This window comes from Oncorhynchus nerka, linkage group LG24, assembly GCF_034236695.1.
Source record: "Oncorhynchus nerka isolate Pitt River linkage group LG24, Oner_Uvic_2.0, whole genome shotgun sequence".
Lineage (NCBI taxonomy): Eukaryota > Metazoa > Chordata > Actinopteri > Salmoniformes > Salmonidae > Oncorhynchus > Oncorhynchus nerka.
This window is the reverse complement of record NC_088419.1, coordinates 100,107,786-100,135,127: the sequence shown is the minus strand read 5'-3', so window position 1 is coordinate 100,135,127 and position 27,342 is coordinate 100,107,786. Positions and strand designations below refer to the sequence as shown.

Genomic DNA, 27,342 nt, shown 5'->3' with positions numbered 1-27,342 from the left:
TTGTAGAGTAGTGGTCTGAGAGAACCCTTAATGTATTGTAGAGTAGTGGTCTGAGAGAACCCTTAATGTATTGTAGAGTAGTGGTCTGAGAGAACCCTTAATGTATTGTAGAGTAGTGGTCTGAGAGAACCCTTAATGTATTGTAGAGTAGTGGTCTGAGGGAACACACTTAATGTATTGTAGAGTAGTGGTCTGAGGAACCCTTAATGTATTGTAGAGTAGTGGTCTGAGAGAACCCTTAATGTATTGTAGAGTAGTGGTCTGAGAGAACTGAGAGAACCCTTAATGTATTGTAGAGTAGTGGTCTGAGAGAACCCTTAATGTATTGTAGAGTAGTGGTCTGAGAGAACCCTTAATGTATTGTAGAGTAGTGGTCTGAGAGAAGTGGTCTGAGAGAACCCTTAATGTATTGTAGAGTAGTGGTCTGAGAGAACCCTTAATGTATTGTAGAGTAGTGGTCTGAGAGAACCCTTAATGTATTGTATAGTGGTCTGAGGGAACACTTAATGTATTGTAGAGTAGTGGTCTGAGGAACACTTAATGTATTGTAGAGTAGTGGTCTGAGAGAACCCTTAATGTATTGTAGAGTAGTGGTCTGAAATGTATTGTAGAGTAGTGGTCTGAGAGAACCCTTAATGTATTGTAGAGTAGTGGTCTGAGAGAACCCTTAATGTATTGTAGAGTAGTGGTCTGAGAGAACCCTTAATGTATTGTAGAGTAGTGGTCTGAGAGAACCCTTAATGTATTGTAGAGTAGTGGTCTGAGGAACACACTTAATGTATTGTAGAGTAGTGGTCTGAGGGAACCCTTAATGTATTGTCTGAGAGAACCCTTAATGTATTGTAGAGTAGTGGTCTGAGAGAACCCTTAATGTATTGTAGAGTAGTGGTCTGAGGAACACTTAATGTATTGTAGAGTAGTGGTCTGAGAGAACCCTTAATGTATTGTAGAGTAGTGGTCTGAGAGAACCCTTAATGTATTGTAGAGTAGTGGTCTGAGAGAACCCTTAATGTATTGTAGAGTAGTGGTCTGAGGGAACCCTTAATGTATTGTCTGTGGTCTGAGGAACCCTTAATGTATTGTAGAGTAGTGGTCTGAGAGAACCCTTAATGTATTGTAGAGTAGTGGTCTGAGAGAACCCTTAATGTATTGTAGAGTAGTGGTCTGAGAGAACCCTTAATGTATTGTAGAGTAGTGGTCTGAGGAACCCTTAATGTATTGTAGAGTAGTGGTCTGAGGGAACCCTTAATGTATTGTAGAGTAGTGGTCTAGAGAACCCTAATGTATTGTGGTCTGAGAGAACCCTTAATGTATTGTAGAGTAGTGGTCTGAGAGAACCCTTAATGTATTGTAGAGTAGAAACCCTTAATGTATTGTAGAGTAGTGGTCTGAGAGAACCCTTAATGTATTGTAGAGTAGTGGTCTGAGAGAACCCTTAATGTATTGTAGAGTAGTGGTCTGAGAGAACCCTTAATGTATTGTAGAGTAGTGGTCTGAGAGAACCCTTAATGTATTGTAGAGTAGTGGTCTGAGGAACACTTAATGTATTGTAGAGTAGTGGTCTGAGGGAACACTTAATGTATTGTAGAGTAGTGGTCTGAGAGAACACTTAATGTATTGTAGAGTAGTGGTCTGAGAGAACCCTTAATGTATTGTAGAGTAGTGGTCTGAGATTGTAGAGTAGTGGTCTGAGAGAACCCTTAATGTATATTGTAGTAGTGGTCTGAGGAACACTTAATGTATTGTAGAGTAGTGGTCTGAGGGAACACACTTAATGTATTGTAGTGGTCTGAGAACCCTTAATGTATTGTAGAGTCTGAGGAACCCTTAATGTATTGTAGAGTAGTGGTCTGAGGAACCCTTAATGTATTGTAGAGTAGTGGTCTGAGGGAACCCTTAATGTATTGTAGAGTAGTGGTCTGAGGGAACCCTTAATGTATTGTAGAGTAGTGGTCTGAGAGAACCCTTAATGTATTGTAGAGTAGTGGTCTGAGAGAACCCTTAATGTATTGTAGAGTAGTGGTCTGAGAGAACCCTTAATGTATTGTAGAGTAGTGGTCTGAGAGAACCCTTAATGTGTAGAGTAGTGGTCTGAGGAACCCTTAATGTATTGTAGAGTAGTGGTCTGAGAGAACCCTTAATGTATTGTAGAGTAGTGGTCTGAGGAACCCTTAATGTATTGTAGAGTAGTGGTCTGAGGAACCCTTAATGTATTGTAGAGTAGTGGTCTGAGGGAACACTTAATGTATTGGTCTGAGGGAACTGAGGAACCCTTAATGTATTGTAGAGTAGTGGTCTGAGAGAACCCTTAATGTATTGTACCTGACACTTAATGTATTGTAGAGTAGTGGTCTGAGGGAACACTTAATGTATTGTAGAGTAGTGGTCTGAGGAACACTTAATGTATTGTAGAGTAGTGGTCTGAGGAACACCTTAATGTATTGTGTATTGTAGAAGGGAACCCTTAATGTAGTGGTCTGAGGGAACCCTTAATGTATTGTAGAGTAGTGGTCTGAGAGAACCCTTAATGTATTGTAGAGTAGTGGTCTGAGGGAACCCTTAATGTATTGTAGAGTAGTGGTCTGAGAGAACCCTTAATGTATTGTACTGAGACAGTGGTCTTAATGTATTGTAGAGTAGTGGTCTGAGAGAACCCTTAATGTATTGTAGAGTAGTGGTCTGAGGGAACCCTTAATGTATTGTAGAGTAGTGGTCTGAGGGAACCCTTAATGTATTGTAGAAGTGGTCTGAACACACTTAATGGGAAGTGGTCTGAGAGAACCTTAATGTATTGTAGAGTAGTGGTCTGAGGGAACCCTTAATGTATTGTAGAGTAGTGGTCTGAGAGAACCCTTAATGTATTGTAGAGTAGTGGTCTGAGATTGAACCCTTAATGTATTGTAGAGTAGTGGTCTGAGAGAACCCTTAATGTATTGTAGAGTAGTGGTCTGAGAGAACCCTTAATGTATTGTAGAGGTCTGAGTGTATTGTCTAGTGGTCTGAGAGAACCCTTAATGTATTGTAGAGTAGTGGTCTGAGGGAACACCTTAATGTATTGTAGAGTAGTGGTCTGAGGGAACCCTTAATGTATTGTAGAGTAGTGGTCTGAGAGAACCCTTAATGTATTGTAGAGTAGTGGTCTGAGAGAACCCTTAATGTATTGTAGAGTAGTGGTCTGAGAGAACCCTTAATGTATTGTAGAGTAGTGGTCTGAGGGAACCCTTAATGTATTGTAGAGTAGTGGTCTGAGAGAACCCTTAATGTATTGTAGAGTAGTGGTCTGAGAGAACCCTTAATGTATTGTAGAGTAGTGGTCTGAGAGAACCCTTAATGTATTGTAGAGTAGTGGTCTGAGAGAACCCTAATGTATTGTAGAGTAGTGGTCTGAGAGAACCCTTAATGTATTGTAGAGTAGTGGTCTGAGGGAACCCTTAATGTATTGTAGAGTAGTGGTCTGAGAGAACCCTTAATGTATTGTAGAGTAGTGGTCTGAGAGAACCCTTAATGTATTGTAGAGTAGTGGTCTGAGAGAACCCTTAATGTATTGTAGAGTAGTGGTCTGAGAGAACCCTTAATGTATTGTAGAGTAGTGTCTGGTTAATGTGTAGAGTAGTGGTCTGAGAGAACCCTTAATGTATTGTAGAGTAGTGGTCTGAGAGAACCCTTAATGTATTGTAGAGTAGTGGTCTGAGGAACCCTTAATGTATTGTAGAGTAGTGGTCTGAGAGAACCCTTAATGTATTGTAGAGTAGTGGTCTTAATGTAATGTATTGTAGAGTAGTGGTCTGAGGGAACACACTTAATGTATTGTAGAGTAGTGGTCTGAGAGAACCCTTAATGTATTGTAGAGTAGTGGTCTGAGAGAACCCTTAATGTATTGTAGAGTAGTGGTCTGAGGGAACACACTTAATGTATTGTAGAGTAGTGGTCTGAGAGAACCCTTAATGTATTGTAGAGTAGTGGTCTGAGAGAACCCTTAATGTATTGTAGAGTAGTGGTCTGAGGGAACACACTTAATGTATTGTAGAACTGAGAGAACCCTTAATGTATAATGTATAGAGTAGTGGTCTGAGGGAACACACTTAATGTATTGTAGTGGTCTGAGTTAATGTGTAGTCTGAGAGAACCCTTAATGTATTGTAGAGTAGTGGTCTGAGAGAACCCTTAATGTATTGTAGAGTAGTGGTCTGAGAGAACACACTTAATGTATTGTAGAGTAGTGGTCTGAGAGAACCCTTAATGTATTGTAGAGTAGTGGTCTGAGAGAACCCTTAATGTATTGTAGAGTAGTGGTCTGAGAGAACCCTTAATGTATTGTAGAGTAGTGGTCTGAGGGAACCCTTAATGTATTGTAGAGTAGTGGTCTGAGAGAACCCTTAATGTATTGTAGAGTAGTGGTCTGAGAGAACCCTTAATGTATTGTAGAGTAGTGGTCTGAGAGAACCCTAATGTAGAGTAGTGGTCTGAGAGAACCCTTAATGTATTGTAGAGTAGTGGTCTGAGAGAACCCTTAATGTATTGTAGAGTAGTGGTCTGAGAGAACCCTTAATGTATTGTAGAGTAGTGGTCTGAGAGAACCCTTAATGTATTGTAGAGTAGTGGTCTGAGGAACCCTTAATGTATTGTAGAGTAGTGGTCTGAGAGAACCCTTAATGTATTGTAGAGTAGTGGTCTGAGAGAACCCTTAATGTATTGTAGAGTAGTGGTCTGAGGAACCCTTAATGTATTGTAGAGTAGTGGTCTGAGAGAACCCTTAATGTATTGTAGAGTAGTGGTCTGAGAGAACCCTTAATGTATTGTAGAGTAGTGGTCTGAGAGAACCCTTAATGTATTGTAGAGTAGTGGTCTGAGGAACCACTTAATGTATTGTAGAGTAGTGGTCTGAGTGTATTGTCTGAGAGAACCCTTAATGTATTGTAGAGTTGGTCTGAGAGAACCCTTAATGTATTGTAGAGTAGTGGTCTGAGAGAACCCTTAATGTATTGTAGAGTAGTGGTCTGAGAGAACCCTTAATGTATTGTAGAGTAGTGGTCTGAGAGAACACACTTAATGTATTGTAGAGTAGTGGTCTGAGAGAACCCTTAATGTATTGTAGAGTAGTGGTCTGAGAGAACCCTTAATGTATTGTAGAGTAGTGGTCTGAGAGAACCCTTAATGTATTGTAGAGTATTGTAGAGTAGTGGTCTGAGAGAACCCTTAATGTATTGTAGAGTAGTGGTCTGAGAGAACCCTTAATGTATTGTAGAGTAGTGGTCTGAGAGAACCCTTAATGTATTGTAGAGTAGTGGTCTGAGAGAACCCTTAATGTATTGTAGAGTAGTGGTCTGAGAGAACCCTTAATGTATTGTAGAGTAGTGGTCTGAGGAACCCTTAATGTATTGTAGAGTAGTGGTCTGAGAGAACCCTTAATGTATTGTAGAGTAGTGGTCTGAGAGAACCCTTAATGTATTGTAGAGTAGTGGTCTGAGATTGAACCCTTAATGTATTGTAGAGTAGTGGTCTGAGAGAACCCTTAATGTATTGTAGAGTAGTGGTCTGAGAGAACCACTTAATGTATTGTAGAGTAGTGGTCTGAGAGAACCCTTAATGTATTGTAGAGTAGTGGTCTGAGAGAACCCTTAATGTATTGTAGAGTAGTGGTCTGAGAGAACCACTTAATGTATTGTAGAGTAGTGGTCTGAGAGAACCCTTAATGTATTGTAGAGTAGTGGTCTGAGAGAACCCTTAATGTATTGTAGAGTAGTGGTCTGAGAGAACCCTTAATGTATTGTATAGTGGTCTGAGGAGTATTGTAGAGTAGTGGTCTGAGAGAACCCTTAATGTATTGTAGAGTAGTGGTCTGAGAGAACCCTTAATGTATTGTAGAGTAGTGGTCTGAGAGAACCCTTAATGTATTGTAGAGTAGTGGTCTGAGAGAACCCTTAATGTATTGTAGAGTAGTGGTCTGAGAGAACCCTTAATGTATTGTAGAGTAGTGGTCTGAGAGAACCCTTAATGTATTGTAGATTGGTCTGAGAGAACCCTTAATGTATTGTAGAGTAGTGGTCTGAGAGAACCCTTAATGTATTGTAGAGTAGTGGTCTGAGGAACCCTTAATGTATTGTAGAGTAGTGGTCTGAGAGAACCCTTAATGTATTGTAGAGTAGTGGTCTGAGAGAACCCTTAATGTCTGAGAGAACCCTTAATGTATTGTAGAGTAGTGGTCTGAGAGAACCCTTAATGTATTGTAGAGTAGTGGTCTGAGAGAACCCTTAATGTATTGTAGAGTAGTGGTCTGAGAGAACCCTTAATGTATTGTAGAGTAGTGGTCTGAGAGAACCCTTAATGTATTGTAGAGTAGTGGTCTGAGAGAACCCTTAATGTATTGTAGAGTAGTGGTCTGAGAGAACCCTTAATGTATTGTAGAGTAGTGGTCTGAGAGAACCCTTAATGTATTGTAGAGTAGTGGTCTGAGAGAACCCTTAATGTATTGTAGAGTAGTGGTCTGAGAGAACCCTTAATGTATTGTAGAGTAGTGGTCTGAGAGAACCCTTAATGTATTGTAGAGTAGTGGTCTGAGAGAACCCTTAATGTATTGTAGAGTAGTGGTCTGAGAGAACCCTTAATGTATTGTAGAGTAGTGGTCTGAGAGAACCCTTAATGTATTGTAGAGTAGTGGTCTGAGAGAACCCTTAATGTATTGTAGAGTAGTGGTCTGAGAGAACCCTTAATGTATTGTAGAGTAGTGGTCTGAGAGAACCCTTAATGTATTGTAGAGTAGTGGTCTGAGAGAACCCTTAATGTATTGTAGAGTAGTGGTCTGAGAGAACCCTTAATGTATTGTAGAGTAGTGGTCTGAGAGAACCCTTAATGTATTGTAGAGTAGTGGTCTGAGAGAACCCTTAATGTATTGTAGAGTAGTGGTCTGAGAGAACCCTTAATGTATTGTAGAGTAGTGGTCTGAGAGAACCCTTAATGTATTGTAGAGTAGTGGTCTGAGAGAACCCTTAATGTATTGTAGAGTAGTGGTCTGAGAGAACCCTTAATGTATTGTAGAGTAGTGGTCTGAGAGAACCCTTAATGTATTGTAGAGTAGTGGTCTGAGAGAACCCTTAATGTATTGTAGAGAGAACCCTAGTGGTCTGAGAGAACCCTTAATGTATTGTAGAGTAGTGGTCTGAGAGAACCCTTAATGTATTGTAGAGTAGTGGTCTGAGAGAACCCTTAATGTATTGTAGAGTAGTGGTCTGAGAGAACCCTTAATGTATTGTAGAGTAGTGTATTGTCTGAGAGAACCCTTAATGTATTGTAGAGTAGTGGTCTGAGAGAACCCTTAATGTATTGTAGAGTAGTGGTCTGAGAGAACCCTTAATGTATTGTAGAGTAGTGGTCTGAGAGAACCCTTAATGTATTGTAGAGTAGTGGTCTGAGAGAACCCTTAATGTATTGTAGAGTAGTGGTCTGAGAGAACCCTTAATGTATTGTAGAGTAGTGGTCTGAGAGAACCCTTAATGTATTGTAGAGTAGTGGTCTGAGAGAACCCTTAATGTATTGTAGAGTAGTGGTCTGAGAGAACCCTTAATGTATTGTAGAGTAGTGGTCTGAGAGAACCCTTAATGTATTGTAGAGTAGTGGTCTGAGAGAACCCTTAATGTATTGTAGAGTAGTGGTCTGAGAGAACCCTTAATGTATTGTAGAGTAGTGGTCTGAGAGAACCCTTAATGTATTGTAGAGTAGTGGTCTGAGAGAACCCTTAATGTATTGTAGAGTAGTGGTCTGAGAGAACCCTTAATGTATTGTAGAGTAGTGGTCTGAGAGAACCCTTAATGTATTGTAGAGTAGTGGTCTGAGAGAACCCTTAATGTATTGTAGAGTAGTGGTCTGAGAGAACCCTTAATGTATTGTAGAGTAGTGGTCTGAGAGAACCCTTAATGTATTGTAGAGTAGTGGTCTGAGAGAACCCTTAATGTATTGTAGAGTAGTGGTCTGAGAGAACCCTTAATGTATTGTAGAGTAGTGGTCTGAGAGAACCCTTAATGTATTGTAGAGTAGTGGTCTGAGAGAACCCTTAATGTATTGTAGAGTAGTGGTCTGTAGAGAACCCTTAATGTATTGTAGAGTAGTGGTCTGAGAGAACCCTTAATGTATTGTAGAGTAGTGGTCTGAGAGAACCCTTAATGTATTGTAGAGTAGTGGTCTGAGAGAACCCTTAATGTATTGTAGAGTAGTGGTCTGAGAGAACCCTTAATGTATTGTAGAGTAGTGGTCTGAGAGAACCCTTAATGTATTGTAGAGTAGTGGTCTGAGAGAACCCTTAATGTATTGTAGAGTAGTGGTCTGAGAGAACCCTTAATGTATTGTAGAGTAGTGGTCTGAGAGAACCCTTAATGTATTGTAGAGTAGTGGTCTGAGAGAACCCTTAATGTATTGTAGAGTAGTGGTCTGAGAGAACCCTTAATGTAACTGAGAGAACCTTAATGTATTGTAGAGTAGTGGTCTGAGAGAACCCTTAATGTATTGTAGAGTAGTGGTCTGAGAGAACCCTTAATGTATTGTAGAGTAGTGGTCTGAGAGAACCCTTAATGTATTGTAGAGTAGTGGTCTGAGAGAACCCTTAATGTATTGTAGAGTAGTGGTCTGAGAGAACCCTTAATGTATTGTAGAGTAGTGGTCTGAGAGAACCCTTAATGTATTGTAGAGTAGTGGTCTGAGAGAACCCTTAATGTATTGTAGAGTAGTGGTCTGAGAGAACCCTTAATGTATTGTAGAGTAGTGGTCTGAGAGAACCCTTAATGTATTGTAGAGTAGTGGTCTGAGAGAACCCTTAATGTATTGTAGAGTAGTGGTCTGAGAGAACCCTTAATGTATTGTAGAGTAGTGGTCTGAGAGAACCCTTAATGTATTGTAGAGTAGTGGTCTGAGAGAACCCTTAATGTATTGTAGAGTAGTGGTCTGAGAGAACCCTTAATGTATAGTAGAGTAGTGGTCTGAGAGAACCCTTAATGTATTGTAGAGTAGTGGTCTGAGAGAACACACTTAATGTATTGTAGAGTAGTGGTCTGAGAGAACACACTTAATGTATTGTAGAGTAGTGGTCTGAGAGAACCCTTAATGTATTGTAGAGTAGTGGTCTGAGAGAACCCTTAATGTATTGTAGAGTAGTGGTCTGAGAGAACCCTTAATGTAGAGTAGTGGTCTGAGAGAACCCTAATGTGGTCTGAGAGAACCCTTAATGTATTGTAGAGTAGTGGTCTGAGAGAACCCTTAATGTATTGTAGAGTAGTGGTCTGAGAGAACCCTTAATGTATTGTAGAGTAGTGGTCTGAGAGAACCCTTAATGTATTGTCTGAGAGTAGTGGTCTGAGAGAACCCTTAATGTATTGTAGAGTAGTGGTCTGAGAGAACCCTTAATGTATTGTAGAGTAGTGGTCTGAGAGAACCCTTAATGTATTGTAGAGTAGTGGTCTGAGAGAACCCTTAATGTATTGTAGAACCCTTAATGTAGTGGTCTGAGAGAACCCTTAATGTATTGTAGAGTAGTGGTCTGAGAGAACCCTTAATGTATTGTAGAGTAGTGGTCTGAGAGAACCACTTAATGTATTGTAGAGTAGTGGTCTGAGAGAACCCTTAATGTATTGTAGAGTAGTGGTCTGAGAGAACCCTTGTAATGTATTGTAGAGTAGTGGTCTGAGAGAACCCTTAATGTATTGTAGAGTAGTGGTCTGAGAGAACCCTTAATGTATTGTAGAGTAGTGGTCTGAGAGAACCCTTAATGTATTGTAGAGTAGTGGTCTGAGAGAACCCTTAATGTATTGTAGAGTAGTGGTCTGAGAGAACCCTTAATGTATTGTAGAGTAGTGGTCTGAGAGAACCCTTAATGTATTGTAGAGTAGTGGTCTGAGAGAACCCTTAATGTATTGTAGAGTAGTGGTCTGAGAGAACCCTTAATGTATTGTAGAGTAGTGGTCTGAGAGAACCCTTAATGTATTGTAGAGTAGTGGTCTGAGAGAACCCTTAATGTATTGTAGAGTAGTGGTCTGAGAGAACCCTTAATGTATTGTAGAGTAGTGGTCTGAGAGAACCCTTAATGTATTGTAGAGTAGTGGTCTGAGAGAACCCTTAATGTATTGTAGAGTAGTGGTCTGAGAGAACCCTTAATGTATTGTAGAGTAGTGGTCTGAGAGAACCCTTAATGTATTGTAGAGTAGTGGTCTGAGAGAACCCTTAATGTATTGTAGAGTAGTGGTCTGAGAGAACCCTTAATGTATTGTAGAGTAGTGGTCTGAGAGAACCCTTAATGTATTGTAGAGTAGTGGTCTGAGAGAACCCTTAATGTATTGTAGAGTAGTGGTCTGAGAGAACCCTTAATGTATTGTAGAGTAGTGGTCTGAGGAACCCTTAATGTATTGTAGAGTAGTGGTCTGAGAGAACCCTTAATGTATTGTAGAGTAGTGGTCTGAGAGAACCCTTAATGTATTGTAGAGTAGTGGTCTGAGAGAACCCTTAATGTATTGTAGAGTAGTGGTCTGAGAGAACCCTTAATGTATTCTGAGAGAACCCTAGAGTAGTGGTCTGAGAGAACCCTTAATGTATTGTAGAGTAGTGGTCTGAGAGAACCCTTAATGTATTGTAGAGTAGTGGTCTGAGAGAACCCTTAATGTATTGTAGAGTAGTGGTCTGAGAGAACCCTTAATGTATTGTAGAGTAGTGGTCTGAGAGAACCCTTAATGTATTGTAGAGTAGTGGTCTGAGGAACCCTTAATGTATTGTAGAGTAGTGGTCTGAGAGAACCCTTAATGTATTGTAGAGTAGTGGTCTGAGAGAACCCTTAATGTATTGTAGAGTAGTGGTCTGAGAGAACCCTTAATGTATTGTAGAGTAGTGGTCTGAGAGAACCCTTAATGTATTGTAGAGTAGTGGTCTGAGGAACCCTTAATGTATTGTAGAGTAGTGGTCTGAGAGATTGTACCCTGGTCTGAGAGAAATGTATTGTAGAGTAGTGGTCTGAGAGAACCCTTAATGTATTGTAGAGTAGTGGTCTGATTGAGAACCCTTAATGTATTGTAGAGTAGTGGTCTGAGAGAACCCTTAATGTATTGTAGAGTAGTGGTCTGAGAGAACCCTTAATGTATTGTAGAGTAGTGGTCTGAGAGAACCCTTAATGTATTGTAGAGTAGTGGTCTGAGAGAACCCTTAGAACCCTTAATGTATTGTAGAGTAGTGGTCTGAGAGAACCCTTAATGTATTGTAGAGTAGTGGTCTGAGAGAACCCTTAATGTATTGTAGAGTGTAGAGTAGTGGTCTGAGAGAACCCTTAATGTATTGTAGAGTAGTGGTCTGAGAGAACCCTTAATGTATTGTAGAGTAGTGGTCTGAGAGAACCCTTAATGTATTGTAGAGTAGTGGTCTGAGAGAACCCTTAATGTATTGTAGAGTAGTGGTCTGAGAGAACCCTTAATGTATTGTAGAGTAGTGGTCTGAGAGAACCCTTAATGTATTGTAGAGTAGTGGTCTGAGAGAACCCTTAATGTATTTAATGTATTGTAGAGTAGTGGTCTGAGAGAACCCTTAATGTATTGTAGAGTAGTGGTCTGAGAGAACCCTTAATGTATTGTAGAGTAGTGGTCTGAGAGAACCCTTAATGTATTGTAGAGTAGTGGTCTGAGAGAACCCTTAATGAACCCTTAATGTATTGTAGAGTAGTGGTCTGAGAGAACCCTTAATGTATTGTAGAGTAGTGGTCTGAGAGAACCCTTAATGTATTGTAGAGTAGTGGTCTGAGAGAACCCTTAATGTATTGTAGAGTAGTGGTCTGAGAGAACCCTTAATGTATTGTAGAGTAGTGGTCTGAGAGAACCCTTAATGTATTGTAGAGTAGTGGTCTGAGAGAACCCTTAATGTATTGTAGAGTAGTGGTCTGAGAGAACCCTTAATGTATTGTAGAGTAGTGGTCTGAGAGAACCCTTAATGTATTGTAGAGTAGTGGTCTGAGAGAACCCTTAATGTATTGTAGAGTAGTGGTCTGAGAGAACCCTTAATGTATTGTAGAGTAGTGGTCTGAGAGAACCCTTAATGTATTGTAGAGTAGTGGTCTGAGAGAACCCTTAATGTATTGTAGAGAACCCTAGTGGTCTGAGAGAACCCTTAATGTATTGTAGAGTAGTGGTCTGAGAGAACCCTTAATGTATTGTAGAGTAGTGGTCTGAGAGAACCCTTAATGTATTGTAGAGTAGTGGTCTGAGAGAACCCTTAATGTATTGTAGAGTAGTGGTCTGAGAGAACCCTTAATGTATTGTAGAGTAGTGGTCTGAGAGAACCCTTAATGTATTGTAGAGTAGTGGTCTGAGAGAACCCTTAATGTATTGTAGAGTAGTGGTCTGAGAGAACCCTTAATGTATTGTAGAGTAGTGGTCTGAGAGAACCCTTAATGTATTGTAGAGTAGTGGTCTGAGAGAACCCTTAATGTATTGTAGAGTAGTGGTCTGAGAGAACCCTTAATGTATTGTAGAGTAGTGGTCTGAGAGAACCCTTAATGTATTGTAGAGTAGTGGTCTGAGAGAACCCTTAATGTATTGTAGAGTAGTGGTCTGAGAGAACCCTTAATGTATTGTAGAGTAGTGGTCTGAGAGAACCCTTAATGTATTGTATAGTGGTCTGAGAGAACCCTTAATGTATTGTAGAGTAGTGGTCTGAGAGAACCCTTAATGTATTGTAGAGTAGTGGTCTGAGAGAACCCTTAATGTATTGGTCTGAGAGAACCCTTAATGTATTGTAGAGTAGTGGTCTGAGAGAACCCTTAATGTATTGTAGAGTAGTGGTCTGAGAGAACCCTTAATGTATTGTAGAGTAGTGGTCTGAGAGAACCCTTAATGTATTGTAGAGTAGTGGTCTGAGAGAACCCTTAATGTATTGTAGAGTAGTGGTCTGAGAGAACCCTTAATGTATTGTAGAGTAGTGGTCTGAGAGAACCCTTAATGTATTGTAGAGTGGTCTGAGTGTAGAGTAGTGGTCTGAGAGAACCCTTAATGTAGAGTAGTGGTCTGAGAGAACCCTTAATGTATTGTAGAGTAGTGGTCTGAGAGAACCCTTAATGTATTGTAGAGTAGTGGTCTGAGAGAACCCTTAATGTATTGTAGAGTAGTGGTCTGAGAGAACCCTTAATGTATTGTAGAGTAGTGGTCTGAGGGAACCCTTAATGTATTGTAGAGTAGTGGTCTGAGGGAACCCTTAATGTATTGTAGAGTAGTGGTCTGAGGAACCCTTAATGTATTGTAGAGTAGTGGTCTGAGAGAACCCTTAATGTATTGTAGAGTAGTGGTCTGAGGGAACCCTTAATGTATTGGTCTGAGAGAACCCTTAATGTAGTGGTGGTCTGAGAGAACCCTTAATGTATTGTAGAGTAGTGGTCTGAGGGAACCCTTAATGTATTGTAGAGTAGTGGTCTGAGAGAACCCTTAATGTATTGTAGAGTAGTGGTCTGAGAGAACCTGAGAGAACTTAATGTATTGTAGAGTAGTGGTCTGAGAGAACCCTTAATGTATTGTAGAGTAGTGGTCTGAGAGAACCCTTAATGTATTGTAGAGTAGTGGTCTGAGAGAACCCTTAATGTATTGTAGAGTAGTGGTCTGAGAGAACCCTTAATGTATTGTAGAGTAGTGGTCTGAGAGAACCTTAATGTATTGTAGAGTAGTGGTCTGAGAGAACCCTTAATGTATTGTAGAGTAGTGGTCTGAGGGAACCCTTAATGTATTGTAGAGTAGTGGTCTGAGAGAACCCTTTGTAATGTATTGTAGAGTAGTGGTCTGAGGAACCCTTAATGTATTGTAGAGTAGTGGTCTGAGGGAACCCTTAATGTATTGTAGAGTAGTGGTCTGAGAGAACCCTTAATGTATTGTAGAGTAGTGGTCTGAGGGAACCCTTAATGTATTGTAGAGTAGTGGTCTGAGAGAACCCTTAATGTATTGTAGAGTAGTGGTCTGAGGGAACCCTTAATGAACCCCTTAATGTATTGTAGAGTAGTGGTCTGAGGGAACCACTTAATGTATTGTAGAGTAGTGGTCTGAGGGAACACTTAATGTATTGTAGAGTAGTGGTCTGAGGGAACCCTTAATGTATTGTAGAGTAGTGGTCTGAGAGAACCCTTAATGTATTGTAGAGTAGTGGTCTGAGAGAACCCTTAATGTATTGTAGAGTAGTGGTCTGAGGGAACCCTTAATGTATTGTAGAGTAGTGGTCTGAGAGAACCCTTAATGTATTGTAGAGTAGTGGTCTGAGAGAACCCTTAATGTATTGTAGAGTAGTGGTCTGAGAGAACCCTTAATGTATTGTGAAATCTGTTATGTAATGTATTTGTTACATTATCTACCTGCCTTCATTTCGCTGGACCCCTTGGCAGATATTAATGGGGATCCTTAATGGACCCCAGGAAAAGTAGCTGCTGCTTTGGCAGATATTAATGGGGATCCTTAATGGGCCTTAAAAAATACAACATGTTGGCGCCTCGGTCGGTTTCTTTCTCTGTTTCCAATCCACAGGGCTGGGTGTGGCAGCATGGTGGTGCATGTCTGGCTGCAGGAGATACGCATTAAGCACTTGGTGGTGGGAGTCCTTGTCTGGACCAGCCCAGCCGGGTGGCCCCTATTCTCTCCTGTCCAGTCCTGATTATAGTACTGTACTGTGTGCTGAGCCAGTAGTGCAGAGCCAGTAGTGCTTAGCCAGTAGCGCTGAGCCAGTAGCGCTGAGCCAGTAGCGCTGAGCCAGTAGCGCTGAGCCAGTAGCGCTGAGCCAGTAGCGCTGAGCCAGTAGCGCTGAGCCAGTAGCGCAGAGCCAGTAGCGCAGAGCCAGTAGCGCTGAGCCAGTAGCGCAGAGCCAGTAGCGCAGAGCCAGTAGCGCAGAGCCAGTAGCGCAGAGCCAGTAGCGCAGAGCCAGTAGCGCAGAGCCAGTAGCGCAGAGCCAGTAGCGCAGAGCCAGTAGCGCTGAGCCAGTAGCGCTGAGTCAGTAGCGCTGAGTCAGTAGCGCTGAGTCAGTAGCGCAGAGTCATTACATTCAAAAGATGTTTTTATTATGTTTGCTTTTTAAAGGGAATTCCAAAGCTAAAAAATAGTGAACATTCCATTGTCTCTACCAGGTCCACATTGGTAGACAGCAATAGAAAGATAAGGAAGTAACTATGAAATAATAACATATTTCAGTTGGGTATGTTACTTAAAGTTTTTTGTTGATGATAGTTTTAAATTCCTTAAAGTCGTCGACTAATCTCTGCTCAGCCAGTAGCAGCCAGTAGCAGCCAGCCAGACACACTAGACCCAGCAGATCTCTGCTCAGCCAGTAGCAGCCAGCCAGACACACTAGACCCAGCAGATCTCTGCTCAGCCAGTAGCAGCCAGCCAGACACACTAGACCCAGCAGATCTCTGCTCAGCCAGTAGCAGCCAGTAGCAGCCAGTAGCAGCCAGTAGCAGCCAGCCAGACACACTAGACTCAGCAGATCTCTGCTCAGCCAGTAGCAGCCAGTAGCAGCCAGCCAGACAACCTCTAACGTTATCTCTGTTCCCCATACTGTACTGTCTGAGATAGTAGCAGCCAGACAACCCTCTAACGTTATCTCTGTTCCCCATACTGTACTGTCTGAGATGGTAGCAGCCAGACAACCCTCTAACGTTATCTCTGTTCCCCATACTGTACTGTCTGAGATAGTAGCTGCTTAAGTTGTCTGACAAAATAATTTTGCTAGTTCAAACTGCATCCTTGAAATGTTTGTAGAACTTGATTGGAGTTCACCTGTGATAAATTAATTACAATATATATATATATATATTTTTTTTTTTCCCCCCCACCTTTATTTAACCAGGTAGGCAAGTTGAGAACAAGTTCTCATTTACAATTGCGACCTGGCCAAGATAAAGCAAAGCAGTTCGACAGATACAACGACACAGAGTTACACATGGAGTAAAAACAAACATACAGTCAATAATACAGTAGAAACAAGTCTATATACGATGTGAGCAAATGAGGTGAGATAAGGGAGGCAAAGGCAAAAGAAAGGACATGGTGGCCAATTGATTCAACATGATTTTGAAAGGCACACATCTGTCTATATAAGGTACCACAGTTGACTGCATGTCAGAGCCAAAACCAAGCCAAGAGGTCAAAGGAATTGTCTGTAGAGCTCCGAGACAGGATTGTGTAGAGGCACAGATCGGGGGAAGGGTACCAAAACATTTCTGCAGCATTTAAGGTCTCCAAGAACACAGTGGCCTCCATCAATCTTAAAATGGAAGAAGTTTGGAATCACCAAGACTCTTCCTAGAGCTGGCCTCCCGGCCAAACTGAGTAATTGGGGGAGAAGGGCCTTGGTCAGGGAGGTGACCAAGAACCTGATGGTCACTCTGTCAGAACTCCAGAGTTCCTCTGTGGAGATGGGAGAACCTTCCAGAAGGACAACCATCTCTGCAGAACTCAATGTTCATCTTCCAACAACCTTAAGCACACAGCTTCAAGCACACAGCCAAGACAATGCAGGAGTGGCTTCGGGACAAGTCTCTGAATGTCCTTGAGTGACCCAGACAGAACCCGATTTGAACATCTCTGGAGAGACCTGAAAATAGCTGTGCAGTGACGCTCCCCATCCAGCCTGACGGAGCTTGAGGGAATCTGCAGAGAAGAAAGGGAGAACCTCCCCAAATATACAGGTGTTGTATCTAGATGATGTCAGTTAGCTGCTATATATACAGTACCAGTCAAAAGTTTGGACACACCTACTCATTCAAGGGTTTTTCTTTATTTTTACTATTTTCTACATTGTAGAATAATAATGAAGACATCAAAACTATGAAATAACACATGGATTCTTCAAAGTAGCTACCCAAAGTAGCCACAGCTTTGCACATTCTTGGCATTCTCTCAACCAGCTTCATGAGGAATGCTTTTCCAACATTCTTGAAGAATTTCCAACATATGCTGAGCACTTTTTGCCTGCTTTTCCTTCACTCTGCGGTCCAACTCATCCCATAATAATAAGAACAAGAATATTGCCCATGATTTTGGAATGAGATGTTTGACGAACAGTATACATTTTACATTTCAGTATTTTATTTTCAATAATTTAGCAAAAATGTCTAAAAACATGTATTCGCTTTGTCGTTGTGGGGAACAAGTCGTTATGGGGTGTTGTGGGGAACACGTCGTTGTGGGGAACAAGTCGTTATGGGGTGTTGTGGGGAACAGGTCGTTGTGGGGAACAAGTCGTTGTGTGGTGTTGTGGGGAACAAGTCGTTGTGGGGTGTTGTGGGGAACAAGTCGTTGTGGGGAACAAGTCGTTGTGGGGAACAAGTCGTTATGGGGTGTTGTGGGGAACAGGTCGTTATGGGGTGTTGTGGGGAACAGGTCGTTGTGGGGAACAGGTCGTTGTGGGGAACAAGTCGTTATGGGATGTTGTGGGGAACAAGTCGTTGTGGGGAACAAGTCGTTGTGGGGAACAAGTCGTTATGGGGTGTTGTGGGGAACAAGTCGTTGTGGGGAAGGAACAAGTCGTTGTGGGGAAGGAACAAGTCGTTGTGGGGAAGGAACAAGTCGTTGTGGGGAAGGAACAAGTCGTTGTGGGGAAGGAACAAGTCATTGTGGGGAAGGAACAAGTCGTTATGGGGTGTTGTGGGGAACAGGTCGTTGTGGGGAACAGGTCGTTGTGGGGAACAGGTCGTTGTGGGGAACAAGTCGTTGTGGGGAACAAGTCGTTGTGGGGAACAAGTCGTTATGGGGTGTTGTGGGGAACAAGTCGTTGTGTGGAACAAGTCGTTGTGTGGAACAAGTCGTTGTGTGGAACAAGTCGTTGTGTGGAACAAGTCGTTGTGGGGAACAAGTCGTTATGGGGTGTTGTGGGGAACAAGTCGTTGTGGGGAACAGGTCGTTGTGGGGAACAGGTCGTTGTGGGGAACAGGTCGTTGTGGGGAACAGGTCGTTGTGGGGAACAGGTCGTTATGGGGTGTTGTGGGGAACAAGTCGTTATGGGGAACAAGCCGTTGTGGGCTGTCACAGAGACGGGGCTGTAGGGCCGTCACGGAGACGGGGCTGTAGGGCCGTCACGGAGACGGGGCTGTAGGGCCGTCACGGAGACGGGGCTGTAGGGCCGTCACGGAGACATACTGAAACATCTGATGCTGAGCTTGTTATGCTCTTATGGATGTTATCCCTAAAATAAGTTTGCAACTAGTAAAGGAATCATGTTTGGTAATGAAACTGTATTTCTACTACTCACAGCACCTGATGTCTCTGTGTCTCTCTCTCTCTGTCTCTCTCAGATGAGACGGAGCTGAAGGACTGTCTGATGGTGCTGGTAGATGACCAACAGAAGCTATCGGCTCAGATGGCTAAGAGCACGCTGTCTGCCCTGCGTCTACGCCAGCGCCTGGTCATCCTAGAGAGATACCTCATATCCCTGAGCCACAGTATGATGGAAGCGAAGTACAAGGTCCGGTGGAAGAGCCCCCCCAGCCCCCCTCCACCCATCGTAGACAACAAGAGGTACACTGTAAACCGAGAAAACGCTCATCCAGTATTGCAAGTGATGGTAACAGGAAGTAGCAGCCATGATACAGGAAGTAGCAGCCATGATACAGGAAGTAGCAGCCATGGTACAGGAAGTAGCAGCCATGGTTCTGTCATCTCACTGTTAGCTACGCTGACTGGGCCACACCAGTGCAAGTGATTCATCTGAAACATTCCCCTTTAGATGATACGCTTGATCTGAGTCATGTGTCATCTTGGGGTTAAAGGTCTCTCTCTCTCTCTCTCTCTCTCTAGTCCCCGGCCAGCCAGCAAGGGTGTGGAGGGTCTGGCCAGAGTCGGCTCCAGAGCAGCTCTCTCCTTCGCCTTTGCCTTCCTACGACGAGCCTGGAGGTCTGGTAAGCATCCTCTCCATCGTCTAGACAACCCTTCACTTAGTCTGTAGACAGCATCCTCTCCATCGTCTAGACAACCCTTCACTTAGTCTGTAGACAGCCTCCTCGCCATCGTCTAGACACAACCCTTCACTTAGTCTGTAGACTGCCTCCTCTCCATCGTCTAGACAACCCTTCACTTAGTCTGTAGACAGCCTCCTCTCCATCGTCTAGACAACCCTTCACGTAGTCTGTAGACTGCCTCCTTTACTGGTGACATCACATAGTCAACATGGTTCAGAGTGTCAGACCCTCCGTGGTCCCCCTTCCCCTGCCCCCTTCTACCCTCCCCTGCCCCCTTCTACCCTCCCCTGTCCCCTTCTACCCTCCCTGTCCCCTTCTACCATCCCCTGCCCCCTTCTACCCTCTCTGTCCCCTTCTACCCTCCCCTGCCCCTCCCCTGCCCCCTTCTACCCTCCCCTGTCCACTCCCCTGCCCCCTTCTACCCTCCCATGCCCCCTTCTACCCTCCTGTCCCTCCCTGCCCCCTTCTACCCTCCCCCTGCCCCCTTCTACCCTCCCCTGCCCCCTTCTACCCTCCCCTGCCCCCTTCTACCCTCCCATGCCCCCTTCTACCCTCCCCTGCCCCCTTCTACCTTCCTGTCCCTCCCCTGCCCCCTTCTACCCTCCCCTGCCCCCTTCTACCCTCCCCCCTGCCCCCTTCTACCCTCCCCTGCCCCCTGCCCCCTTCTACCCTCCCCCTGTCCCCTTCTACCCTCCCCTGCCCCTTCTACCCTCCCCTGTCCCCTTCTACCCTCCCCTGTCCCCTTCTACCCTCCTCTGTCCCCTTCTACCCTCCCCTGTCCCCTTCTACCCTCCTCTGTCCACTCCCCTGCCCCCTTCTACCCTCCTCTGTCCACTCCCCTGTCCCCTTCTACCCTCCCCTGTCCCCTTCTACCTCCTCTGCCCCCTTCTACCCTCCCCTGCCCCCTTCTACCCTCCCTGCCCCCTTCTACCCTCCCCTGCCCCCTTCTACCCTCCCCTGTCCCCTTCTACCCTCCGCTGTCCCCTTCTACCCTCCTCTGTCCACTCCCCTGCCCCCTTCTACCCTCCTCTGTCCACTCCCCTGTCCCCTTCTACCCTCCCCTGTCCCCTTCTACCTCCTCTGTCCCCTTCTACCCTCCCCTGCCCCCTTCTACCCTCCCCTGCCCCCTTCTACCCTCCCCTGCCCCCTTCTACCCTCCCCTGCCCCCTCCCCTGTCCCCTTCTACCCTCCCATGTCCCCTTCTACCCTCCCATGCCCCCTTTTTCATGGTTCGGGCCCCTTAGTTCCAGTGAAGGGAAATCTTAACACTACAGCATACCAGCCCCAGTGTCCCGTGGTGTCTAACATATTGGTGCCTAAGCATGGTGATCATATCGTATTGTCCCTGGTCATTCCCAGCCCCAGTGTCCCGTGGTGTCTAACATATTGGTGCCTAAGCATGGTGATCATATCGTATTGTCCCTGGTCATTCCCAGCCCCAGTGTCCCGTGGTGTCTAACATATTGGTGCCTAAGCATGGTGATCATATCGTATTGTCCCTGGTCATTCCCAGCCCCAGTGTCCCGTGGTGTCTAACATATTGGTGCTTTGATCAGGTGACGACGCGGACCTGTGCAGTGAGCTGCTCCAGGAGTCCCTGGACGCTCTGCGGGCCCTCCCAGAAGCCACTCTGTTTGACGAGGGCACCGTGTCGTCGGTCTGGCTGGAGGTCGTGGAGAGAGCCACTAAGTTCCTCAGGTCAGTACTACCTGCTGTCTGGTTTGTCTTGGATCTGCCAGTAACGTGTTATTTAAACTGTGGTTGGTTTCTAGTGATGTGTTATTTAAACTGGTTGGTTTCTAGTGATGTGTTATTTAAACTGGTTGGTTTCTAGTGACGTGTTATTTAAACTGGTTGGTTTCTAGTGACGTGTTATTTAAACTGGTTGGTTTCTAGTGACGTGTTATTTAAACTGACTGTGGTTGGTTTCTAGTGACGTGTTATTTAAACTGACTGTGGTTGGTTTCTAGTGACGTGTTATTTAAACTGTGGTTGGTTTCTAGTGACGTGTTATTTAAACTGGTTGGTTTCTAGTGACGTGTTATTTAAACTGGTTGGTTTCTAGTGACGTGTTATTTAAACTGACTGTGGTTGGTTTCTAGTGACGTGTTATTTAAACTGACTGTGGTTGGTTTCTAGTGACGTGTTATTTAAACTGACTGTGGTTGGTTTCTAGTGACGTGTTATTTAAACTGGTTGGTTTCTAGTGACGTGTTATTTAAACTGGTTGGTTTCTAGTGACGTGTTATTTAAACTGGTTGGTTTCTAGTGACGTGTTATTTAAACTGACTGTGGTTGGTTTCTAGTGACGTGTTATTTAAACTGGTTGGTTTCTAGTGACGTGTTATTTAAACTGTGGTTGGTTTCTAGTGATGTGTTATTTAAACTGACTGTGGTTGGTTTCTAGTGACGTGTTATTTAAACTGACTGTGGTTGGTTTCTAGTGACGTGTTATTTAAACTGACTGTGGTTGGTTTCTAGTGACGTGTTATTTAAACTGGTTGGTTTCTAGTGACGTGTTATTTAAACTGACTGTGGTTGGTTTCTAGTGACGTGTTATTTAAACTGACTGTGGTTGGTTTCTAGTGACGTGTTATTTAAACTGTGGTTGGTTTCTAGTGACGTGTTATTTAAACTGACTGTGGTTGGTTTCTAGTGACGTGTTATTTAAACTGACTGTGGTTGGTTTCTAGTGACGTGTTATTTAAACTGACTGTGGTTGGTTTCTAGTGACGTGTTATTTAAACTGGTTGGTTTCCAGTGACGTCCATGGAAGTGGCAGTACCAAAGGCAGCATCCCACTACAGGACCAACACCTGGCCTTGGCCATCCTGCTGGAGCTGGCAGTACAGAGGGGCACTCTGAGGTAGGACCCCTCCTGATGAGATACTGATACTATGAGGTAGGACCCCTCCTGATGAGATACTGATACTCACTATGAGGTAGGACCCCTCCTGATGAGATACTGATACTATGAGGTAGGACCCCTCCTGATGAGATACTGATACTCACTATGAGGTAGGACCCCTCCTGATGAGATACTGATACTCACTATGAGGTAGGACCCCTCCTGATGAGATACTGCTACTATGAGGTAGGACCCCTCCTGATGAGATACTGATACTATGAGGTAGGACCCCTCCTGATGAGACACTGATACTATGAGGTAGGACCCCTCCTGATGAGATACTGATACTATGAGGTAGGACCCCTCCTGATGAGATACTGATACTATGAGGTAGGACCCCTCCTGATGAGATACTGATACTATGAGGTAGGACCCCTCCTGATGAGATACTGATACTCACTATGAGGTAGGACCCCTCCTGATGAGATACTGATACTCACTATGAGGTAGGACCCCTCCTGATGAGATACTGATACTATGAGGTAGGACCCCTCCTGATGAGATACTGATACTCACTATGAGGTAGGACCCCTCCTGATGAGATACTGATACTCACTATGAGGTAGGACCCCTCCTGATGAGATACTGCTACTATGAGGTAGGACCCCTCCTGATGAGATACTGATACTATGAGGTAGGACCCCTCCTGATGAGACACTGATACTATGAGGTAGGACCCCTCCTGATGAGATACTGATACTATGAGGTAGGGCCCCTCCTGATGAGATACTGATACTATGAGGTAGGACCCCTCCTGATGAGATACTGATACTCACTATGAGGTAGGACCCCTCCTGACGAGATACTGATACTCACTATGAGGTAGGACCCCTCCTGACGAGATACTGATACTCACTATGAGGTAGGACCCCTCCTGATGAGATACTGATACTCACTATGAGGTAGGACCCCTCCTGATGAGATACTGATACTCACTATGAGGTAGGACCCCTCCTGATGAGACACTGATACTATGAGGTAGGACCCCTCCTGACAAGACACTGATACTCACTATGAGGTAGGACCCCTCCTGATGAGACACTGATACTATGAGGTAGGACCCCTCCTGATGAGATACTGATACTCACTATGAGGTAGGACCCCTCCTGATGAGATACTGATACTATGAGGTAGGACCCCTCCTGACAAGACACTGATACTATGAGGTAGGACCCCTCCTGATGAGACACTGATACTCACTATGAGGTAGGACCCCTCCTGATGAGATACTGATACTATGAGGTAGGACCCCTCCTGATGAGATACTGATACTCACTATGAGGTAGGACCCCTCCTGATGAGATACTGATACTATGAGGTAGGACCCCTCCTGATGAGATACTGATACTCACTATGAGGTAGGACCCCTCCTGATGAGACACTGATACTCACTATGAGGTAGGACCCCTCCTGATGAGATACTGATACTATGAGGTAGGACCCCTCCTGATGAGATACTGATACTCACTATGAGGTAGGACCCCTCCTGACAAGACACTGATACTCACTATGAGGTAGGACCCCTCCTGATGAGACACTGATACTCACTATGAGGTAGGACCCCTCCTGATGAGATACTGATACTATGAGGTAGGACCCCTCCTGATGAGATACTGATACTATGAGGTAGGACCCCTCCTGATGAGACACTGATACTCACTATGAGGTAGGACCCCTCCTGATGAGATACTGATACTCACTATGAGGTAGGACCCCTCCTGATGAGATACTGATACTATGAGGTAGGACCCCTCCTGATGAGACACTGATACTCACTATGAGGTAGGACCCCTCCTGATGAGATACTGATACTCACTATGAGGTAGGACCCCTCCTGATGAGACACTGATACTCACTATGAGGTAGGACCCCTCCTGATACTCACTATGAGGTAGGACCCCTCCTGATACTCACTATGAGGTAGGACCCCTCCTGATGAGACACTGATACTATGAGGTAGGACCCCTCCTGACGAGACACTGATACTATGAGGTAGGACCCCTCCTGATGAGATACTGATACTATGAGGTAGGACCCCTCCTGATGAGATACTGATACTATGAGGTAGGACCCCTCCTGATGAGATACTGATACTCACTATGAGGTAGGACCCCTCCTGACAAGACACTGATACTCACTATGAGGTAGGACCCCTCCTGATGAGACACTGATACTCACTATGAGGTAGGACCCCTCCTGACGAGATACTGATACTCACTATGAGGTAGGACCCCTCCTTATGAGATACTGATACTATGAGGTAGGACCCCTCCTGATGAGATACTGATACTCACTATGAGGTAGGACCCCTCCTGACAAGACACTGATACTCACTATGAGGTAGGACCCCTCCTGATGAGACACTGATACTCACTATGAGGTAGGACCCCTCCTGATGAGACACTGATACTCACTATGAGGTAGGACCCCTCCTGACAAGACACTGATACTCCTCCCCCTCCTGATGAGACACTGATACTCACTATGAGGTAGGACCCCTCCTGATGAGACACTGATACTCACTATGAGGTAGGACCCCTCCTGACAAGACACTGATACTCACTATGAGGTAGGACCCCTCCTGATGAGACACTGATACTCACTATGAGGTAGGACCCCTCCTGATGAGACACTGATACTCACTATGAGGTAGGACCCCTCCTGACAAGACACTGATACTCACTATGAGGTAGGACCCCTCCTGATGAGACACTGATACTCACTATGAGGTAGGACCCCTCCTGACAAGACACTGATACTCACTATGAGGTAGGACCCCTCCTGATGAGACACTGATACTCACTATGAGGTAGGACCCCTCCTGACGAGATACTGATACTCACTATGAGGTAGGACCCCTCCTGACAAGACACTGATACTCACTATGAGGTAGGACCCCTCCTGATGAGATACTGATACTCACTATGAGGTAGGACCCCTCCTGATGAGATACTGATACTCACTATGAGGTAGGACCCCTCCTGATGAGATACTGATACTCACTATGAGGTAGGACCCCTCCTGATGAGATACTGATACTATGAGGTAGGACCCCTCCTGATGAGATACTGATACTATGAGGTAGGACCCCTCCTGATGAGATACTGATACTCACTATGAGGTAGGACCCCTCCTGATGAGATACTGATACTCACTATGAGGTAGGACCCCTCCTGATGAGATACTGATACTCACTATGAGGTAGGACCCCTCCTGATGAGATACTGATACTCACTATGAGGTAGGACCCCTCCTGATGAGATACTGATACTCACTATGAGGTAGGACCCCTCCTGATGAGATACTGATACTCACTATGAGGTAGGACCCCTCCTGACAAGACACTGATACTCACTATGAGGTAGGACCCCTCCTGATGAGACACTGATACTCACTATGAGGTAGGACCCCTCCTGATGAGATACTGATACTATGAGGTAGGACCCCTCCTGATGAGACACTGATACTCACTATGAGGTAGGACCCCTCCTGACAAGACACTGATACTCACTATGAGGTAGGACCCCTCCTGATGAGACACTGATACTCACTATGAGGTAGGACCCCTCCTGATGAGATACTGATACTATGAGGTAGGACCCCTCCTGATGAGACACTGATACTCACTATGAGGTAGGACCCCTCCTGATGAGATACTGATACTCACTATGAGGTAGGACCCCTCCTGATGAGACACTGATACTCACTATGAGGTAGGACCCCTCCTGATGAGATACTGATACTATGAGGTAGGACCCCTCCTGATGAGATACTGATACTATGAGGTAGGACCCCTCCTGATGAGACACTGATACTCACTATGAGGTAGGACCCCTCCTGATGAGACACTGATACTCACTATGAGGTAGGACCCCTCCTGATGAGACACTGATACTCACTATGAGGTAGGACCCCTCCTGATGAGATACTGATACTATGAGGTAGGACCCCTCCTGATGAGACACTGATACTCACTATGAGGTAGGACCCCTCCTGATGAGATACTGATACTCACTATGAGGTAGGACCCCTCCTGATGAGACACTGATACTCACTATGAGGTAGGACCCCTCCTGATGAGATACTGATACTTAATTCTAGTATAACTGTAAGAAATGTAAGATGTGTAAATTAAATTATATCCGGCTCGGGGGTCCAGTGTTTTTGTGCTTTCCTAACTAGCTAGCTAAGTGGCTAGATGTCAATGTCACCAATGTCTTTTGATGTGGAGACGAGGAAACAATAAATACTTTTGTGACTCATTCTCTGTGACGGCACCTACCACAGCCCTCATATCATACAGTACCTGGCCTTTCTGGCCAGTCTTCTCCAGCCGGCTGCTGTCCTGCTGTGTCTCTGGGACAGCACCTACCACAGCCCTCATATCATACAGTACCTGCTGTGTCTGTGGGACAGCACCTACCACAGCCCTCATATCATACAGTACCTGGCCTCTCTGGCCGGTCTTCTCCAGCCGGCTGCTGTCCTGCTGTGTCTCTGGGACAGCACCTACCACAGCCCTCATATCATACAGTACCTGGCCTTTCTGGCCAGTCTTCTCCAGCCGGCTGCTGTCCTGCTGTGTCTGTGGGACAGCACCTACCACAGCCCTCATATCATACAGTACCTGGCCTCTCTGGCCGGTCTTCTCCAGCCAGCTGCTGTCCTGCTGTGTCTCTGGGACAGCACCTACCACAGCCCTCATATCATACAGTACCTGGCCTCTCTGGCCGGTCTTCTCCAGCCATCTGCTGTCCTGCTGTGTCTCTGGGACAGCACCTACCACAGCCCTCATATCATACAGTACCTGGCCTCTCTGGCCGGTCTTCTCCAGCCAGCTGCTGTCCTGCTGTGTCTGTGGGACAGCACCTACCACAGCCCTCATATCATACAGTACCTGGCCTCTCTGGCCGGTCTTCTCCAGCCAGCTGCTGTCCTGCTGTGTCTGTGGGACAGCACCTACCACAGCCCTCATATCATACAGTACCTGGCCTCTCTGGCCGGTCTTCTCCAGCCAGCTGCTGTCCTGCTGTGTCTCTGGGACAGCACCTACCACAGCCCTCATATCATACAGTACCTGCTGTGTCTGTGGGACAGCACCTACCACAGCCCTCATATCATACAGTACCTGGCCTCTCTGGCCGGTCTTCTCCAGCCAGCTGCTGTCCTGCTGTGTCTGTGGGACAGCACCTACCACAGCCCTCATATCATACAGTACCTGGCCTCTCTGGCCGGTCTTCTCCAGCCAGCTGCTGTCCTGCTGTGTCTCTGGGACAGCACCTACCACAGCCCTCATATCATACAGTACCTGGCCTCTCTGGCCGGTCTTCTCCATCCAGCTGCTGTCCTGCTGTGTCTGTGGGACAGCACCTACCACAGCCCTCATATCATACAGTACCTGGCCTCTCTGGCCGGTCTTCTCCAGCCAGCTGCTGTCCTGCTGTGTCTCTGGGACAGCACCTACCACAGCCCTCATATCATACAGTACCTGCTGTGT

At 44.9% G+C, this 27,342-nt stretch overlaps 1 protein-coding gene across 1 annotated transcript in view; it reads left to right on the top strand.

The window, feature by feature from the left end:
- herc2 (HECT and RLD domain containing E3 ubiquitin protein ligase 2) overlaps window positions 1–27,342 on the top strand; it is a 326,293-nt gene that overhangs the window by 30,066 nt on the left and 268,885 nt on the right. The window contains 4 exon segments of the mRNA XM_065008536.1: window positions 18,275–18,497; window positions 18,777–18,877; window positions 20,494–20,635; window positions 21,699–21,803. Coding sequence (XP_064864608.1) covers window positions 18,275–18,497; window positions 18,777–18,877; window positions 20,494–20,635; window positions 21,699–21,803 — 571 coding nt within the window.